The sequence below is a fragment of the Camellia sinensis genome, chromosome 1 (assembly GCF_055761805.1).
Source record: "Camellia sinensis isolate YWXY chromosome 1, ASM5576180v1, whole genome shotgun sequence".
Lineage (NCBI taxonomy): Eukaryota > Viridiplantae > Streptophyta > Magnoliopsida > Ericales > Theaceae > Camellia > Camellia sinensis.
Window position 1 is genome coordinate 243,140,731 of NC_138961.1, and position 6,287 is coordinate 243,147,017.

General features: G+C 34.5%; 1 protein-coding gene across 1 annotated transcript; it reads right to left on the reverse strand.

Moving 5' to 3' along the window:
* Window positions 1–511: 511 nt before the first annotated feature.
* On the reverse strand, window positions 512–1,844 carry LOC114261609 (peroxidase 31). Its single transcript, XM_028201891.2, has one exon. It carries the CDS (start codon window positions 1,701–1,703, stop codon window positions 708–710), a length of 996 nt encoding a protein of 331 aa, XP_028057692.2. The 5' UTR covers window positions 1,704–1,844; the 3' UTR covers window positions 512–707.
* Between the last annotated feature and the right edge of the window lie 4,443 nt (window positions 1,845–6,287).

Here is a 6,287-nt window from a genome sequence, read left to right on the forward strand (position 1 = left end):
GAGTTGGAGGTTGCCATGCCACTGGAAAGGTCTCGTCCTATTCATTGACAAAGACTCTCCAAAACAAGGGACAAAATTTCAAGTGACACCATTAACAATTCATCTATTATCATCAGTAAATGAAAAGATACACGGTTCCCATATGAAAAATCCAAAACCCAAAGCATCTTTTCAATCCTTTTCCATAAATTTCTCTTTTAAAAATACTAGAGGCCTCAAAAATTCTATTAAAAATTTTATCAAATGTCTCACATGGGTGTGGGACTTACATGAGACTCATATTGTGTGAGTCCCACACTCATGTGAGACATTTGATAAAATTTTTATAGAATATTTGAGATCTCTAACCTTACTTTTTCTCTTTTAATTTTATTTCAACTTATAACAAAATACAAAACTCACTTTCCCATAACATCTATAATCATTACTATAAAGAAAAATCACCTCTTAACTTAATTACTTCAATTTCCAACAAAACCCAAGAAAGACATCGGGACCATTAGAGAGAGGATAAAGAACAAAGCTCTACATATGGAATTGAACCACCATAACGTATTTTAGAATATAAGAAATAATTAAGTATACTAAGCTCAATTTCAAGCTTGATGAGACATATAATTATATTATTGTATACAAATTATCAACTCAGAAAAAAATATAATTAAAAGCAATCGATCTAATCATCATCAACCCATGAAAGTTGTAATCTAATTAAATGCATCACACCTGCGTCTAATCTCTCCTTCCCGCCCAGTCTTGACACCGTGAAGGCTTAGCTTCTCCATTGCTCGATTAAATGCCTCAAAGAACGCATTTTGGTTCGCTGCGTACATCTCCACATAAGGCCTAGTCCTCGGATCCGAATACAATCCGCGATCTGAAGACAGAAGCCCCAACCCCTTTGGCAAGTTCTGGAAATACATGTTGTCGAATTTGTTCGGAGTCATGATATCATTAGACACCGACAATGTTGGGTTTTTGTGGTAATCGGCACAAGCTTTTCTCAATCCGTCAGCGTATCGAGGGTTGTAACTGTGATCGGACTGCGAATTCTTGCTGTAATTGTAGATGTTGGCGCTAAATTCATTGCAGTGCGAAAACCCAATTGTATGAGCGCCACTTAAGGCCACCATTTCAGAGAGAGTGAAGCCATTGGAGGCGAAAAGCTTGATAAGATGAGTCATGGACATGGTGGGTCTGGGAAGATTACCTTCAACTAGAGAAGATTTGGAGAGCAACCCATCTCTGCGGCCTAACTTGACGGTGTAATAAGGGCCACCCATCATGGTGACGAGATCGCGAGCAGCGACGGCGAGGATGTCGGAGCAAGAGACGACGGAGGGGCAAGAGAGCTCAAGGGCGGTCTTGGCGCGGACGACGAGGTCGAAGGCGTCGCCGGGGAGGGAGAGGTTGATGTCGGCGTCACGCTCGGCCTTGTTGAAAGGGGTGGAGGAGACGAGAACGGAGGCGTCGCAGCCGCCGATGAAGCAATCGTGGAAGAAGAGGCGAAGAGTGGCGGCGGCTGTGGTGGGGGAAGTGATCTGCTTGGTGGTGATGGTGTCTTGCATGATTTGATCAAATTTGGGGCATGAGTTTTGGTAGTAGTTGAGAGTGAGTTGTTGTTGTTGTTGTTGGGAGTGTGAGGGAGTGAGGAATGAGGAGAGAGATGAGAGGAATAGCAAGACAAGGAATGGACGTGCCATGGCGGATAGGGTATGTGAGAACTGTCACTGCTGCTTGCTTTAACACAGTTGAGAGAGAGAGAGAGAGAGAGAGAGAGAAAGGGAGGGGTGAGGCGGCAGAGGATCCGATGCCAGAGAAATAATGAAGTTTGTTTGGCTTCGTAAGCTTTTTAACTCACTTCACTCTCTTATAAATAAATAAAAAAATTAAAATGTAACCTTTAACTATTTTTTTAAAGCGCCTTAGTTTGATTTTCATATTAGGACTAAATAAACATATATAAAGACAAAAAAAAAAAAAAAAAGTCAAAAAATTACAAAATAATAAAACACTTAATTTAGGATACAAAATTACTAAACTAGCCTATATACAAATAAAAAGTTAAAAAAGTATCATTTTCAAGTTGAGGGCAATTTTGTCATTGCAATGCAAAAAAGTCAAATAAGAAAATCAAATAAACAAAAAAATTTCAGGCTAAAAAAATAAAAAAAACCAACATTACCAAACGATTCCTTATAGTAGTATTAAATTGAATAAATAAGATAAAAAATATTTTTTTATATGTAAGCGGATTAATAATAATATAAATAGAAGTTATTTATATGTAAGCGAATTAGTAATAATATAAATAGAAGTGTTTGTTTATACATAACTGGATTGATAATATATAAATAGCATTAATATATAAAATTAATATTTTTTTAAATATTATAATTACTTTTTAAATACTTTTTAAGTACACTTAATTTAGTGACACTCAAAAATACAAATTTTGCTTAAAAATTATTTGAAAATTCATTAAATATTTTTTTAAAAAAAGGATCATATTTTTTTTAGTAAAAAAAAATAATATACTTAATCTTCGGTAATAATGTTTTTAAAATTTTTATTTCACAAATAAATTATTTGAAAAAAAATTAAAATATTTTAATTCAAGGGGACTAGATTACCAATCCCAACTTTGCAATGGATATGCTAATCCCACCTTTTGGAGGGATTGATAGTCCAATTGGACTAATATTCATATAATGGTTTGTTTGTTTGGACGGATTGGATAAGGAGGGATTGATATTCACTGTACTGTTAATTTTGGGATACATTGTTTCCAGACTATTTGGTTGAATTGGATTTATATCTCATGTTTGTTTAGTCATGGGTATTAGAGGTCGAGAAATAACTATTTAGTTAGATAGGATATGAATCATATGTTTGTTTAGGATATTATAGAGAAAAAATAAATGCTCAAATGATTATTTTACTCTTTTTAATTATTTACTAAGTAATAGATATATTAAACATATGCTTAATATTTTAATTATTTTTAGTTAGATTAAATAAAAAATTATTTTATTTTATTTTTTACACAATTAAATAAATTTATTTTTTAAAAATTAAATAAATAAAATATCAATAAAAATATATGTTATTTTTTTAATTAAAATTTTAAATAAATTTATTCTAAAAAATAATAATAATTAAATAATAAAATTAAATAAAACATCTATTAAAATTTAAATAATGAAATTAAATAAAATATTAACAAAATTTTAAAATAAAACATCAATAAAAATTAAATAAATTTATTTTATTTTTAAATTAAGACATTTAAATTTTATTAAATTTTTACTAAATATAATACATAATTAAATAGTAGATGGTCAAAATGGTTATTTCACCACTTAATCTCATATCTCCTTATTTCCCTATTTTTGTCTCACCCTCCATGGGATACAAATGTCTAACAGATTTGAAACTAAGGCCTGGTTTAGGATCCTTAAAATAATCTAAAAAGTCAAAATGTTACTAAAAAAGTTAAAAAGTTATCACTATTTATCAAAAAAAATATAAAAAAATTAATTTCACACAAAATTATTAGGGTAAACTACCAATAGGTCATAATAGTTTAACTTAATTCGTATCAAGTCCTATTAAAAGTAAGTCTTTGTAAAATTTTCGCTAAAAATAATTTTTTTATAACAATTTTTTATATTTGTCTCTAAAAATTGACAATTAGTGACTTTTTTTTGTCATGATTTTTATAAATTGTTGCTAAAATTGACAATTAGTGACTTTTTTTTATAACAAAATTTTCTTATAGGACCTATTAAACAATAAATTCACCTATTAGGACCTATACGTAAGTACTCCAAATTATTACAAACTGAACTGACGTTCCACAAGCACGAGTTGACTTTTTGAGAAAAATTACACAGGCAGTGTGCATAAACAACACGGTACTGTTCGGTCTGTGGGGGCCATCAAGAGTCCCGTTTTGATAATCTGAACTATTCAATATGTACAACTCGTCGAGTATTATATACCTGTAAAAAATTACGTTGATCGGATATTGCTAACTATATGATCAAATCAATTTTGTATAAAAAATGGATGGTGCTATAGTTAACGGTTGAAAAAAAATTAATCCGATCAGATAGCTATCGATATCCGATCAATATGATTTTTTACAAGCATATAGTACTCAACGAGTTCTACACATTAATGGTTCCAATTAGTAAAACGGGACCTATGGTAGGCCCTCACAGATCGAACAACATCGTCTATTTAATGCCCGAAAATTGGGGAATCATCTCTTAGCCTATACACTGCACGCTGTCCTTACCTCATCCCACCGTACAACCTATTTTATTCCAATCTTCCCTTACATATTAATTTATACAATTTTTTAATACACATTTTTTTCGTAAATAGTCAAAAAGTTATCCCAAACAACCATATTTTTTCCTCAGCTTTTTAGTCAAAAAAATTAAAAAGTACACTTACTTAAGACACCCCAAACAACCCCTAATAGTCCGGTGCAAAAATTTTGAAACCAAACAACGGACTAGTAGTCTGGATGAACTATTAGTCCAATCTCGTGGCTTAATTCTTCAAAACAAACATTACCTAACATTTTAGCTCAACCAAACATGCTTTGATAGGTGTGACGGATTGTTAATCTATGTCACGACCCAAACCCGGCCTTATGGGTTTAGCACCGTAACCGGCCAGTAATCCGAGATTACCGAAGGCCTGCTTAACAGTAATACAGTAAAACAGAGTACAGGGCCTGGCGGAAGCCAATACAATAAATGAATAATGTCCATTGAGCTGTGACAGTCTATATGCCAAAAAGATTTTTCATGCATTCATACACACAAACAATATAGTCTATACAGAATTTACAGTCACACAGTACAGGGGCCTAATCCCTTGATAACAGTACAGTTAACATTCAGTCTATACAATCCATTGACAGTACAGAAGGGGAAATTGTAAAACACCCCTAAGCCTTAGCAGATAGGCTCGGAACCTCGCAGTGAGGCACATAGGCTGGCTTGACAAAACTGGAGTCTAACCCACGCTCCTAGCTCCGATCTGGTGGCTGAGCACCTACATATTTATATATAAACAGTGAGCTAAAGCCCAGTGAATAACATAATGCGTAAAGAGGTTATGAATGAAATGTCCTTACAGTAATGAAATCAGTTCATTAAACAATACTTCAGTCTTTCAGTCAGAACAGTTATTCAGTCATATGTGGTACATCCATTAGCATAGCAGTAAACAGTAGGTCTTAAAGACCGAACAGTAATGATGGCCATCAGTCAGTAAACAGTAGTGGTTCCACGAGGGAACCGACAGAGATCTCTGTAACAGTAACAGTAAACAGTAGGTGCTAAGGATGCCACAATACAGTTCAGAATATAGGACATACATTCATTCAGTAAACAGTATCAGTTCAGTAAACAGTTCAATTTAGTATTCAGAAGATAATCATTTTGAACATATCTTTACACAATTGTTACTCACAGAGTTCGGGCTACAGTAAGCTAGAGCGTGTCTCCCCAGTCGCCAACCCTACACAGTTAACAGATTGAACACACTAAGCTACGCAGTTGGGAAATATAACAACTTAATCCCTAATGCCTTGGTGTGTTCTACCTCTATATCCTTAATAAGATGTCTCCGCTTTCCTTTTTATTTTATACACCCATCTACTACCAATCGCCTGCTTTCCTGGGGGAAGCTTGATTCTACGTAAAAGCAAGATCCCAGGTATCATTCTTCTCAAGAGCTTGAATCTCTTCCAGCAATAAAACGGCGCGCAACGGCTTTCGCTAACAGCGCTCCATCGTTGCTTGTTCCCTTCATTATGAGTCAAGGGGCTTGGAGATTTGCTACTAGCGCACGGGGTTTAGTCAAGTCAAGCCTACTCCTTTATAGTGGAGTGGAGTCAGGGTAGAGTTTTACGTAGCCAGGTAGGCTCAGGCTCGGGGCCTTCGAGAGGTAGGGTGACCCGGGGGAGCTGCGCGAAGGGCGATCGAACAGCCATAACAACAATGGCCGAAGAGCTACCAGAGCATACAAGCAAACAATTTGCTTATTATAATTAGGTAGGATCAACCTGATTTCGGAAGGCTGAGCTGCCCTATTAGAATCTATTAGATTGTTGGGTCGAGCGGAGGTGAAAGCTATAAGCGGTAAGGGGAAAGTTAGCAAAGCGCCTATTAGTCTTTATTAGAAGCTTCATGAAGCAAAGGTTTAGGACTCCCTCATACTCGATTCATTAGGTACTATGCTATAATGTTTATTTTTTATCATAC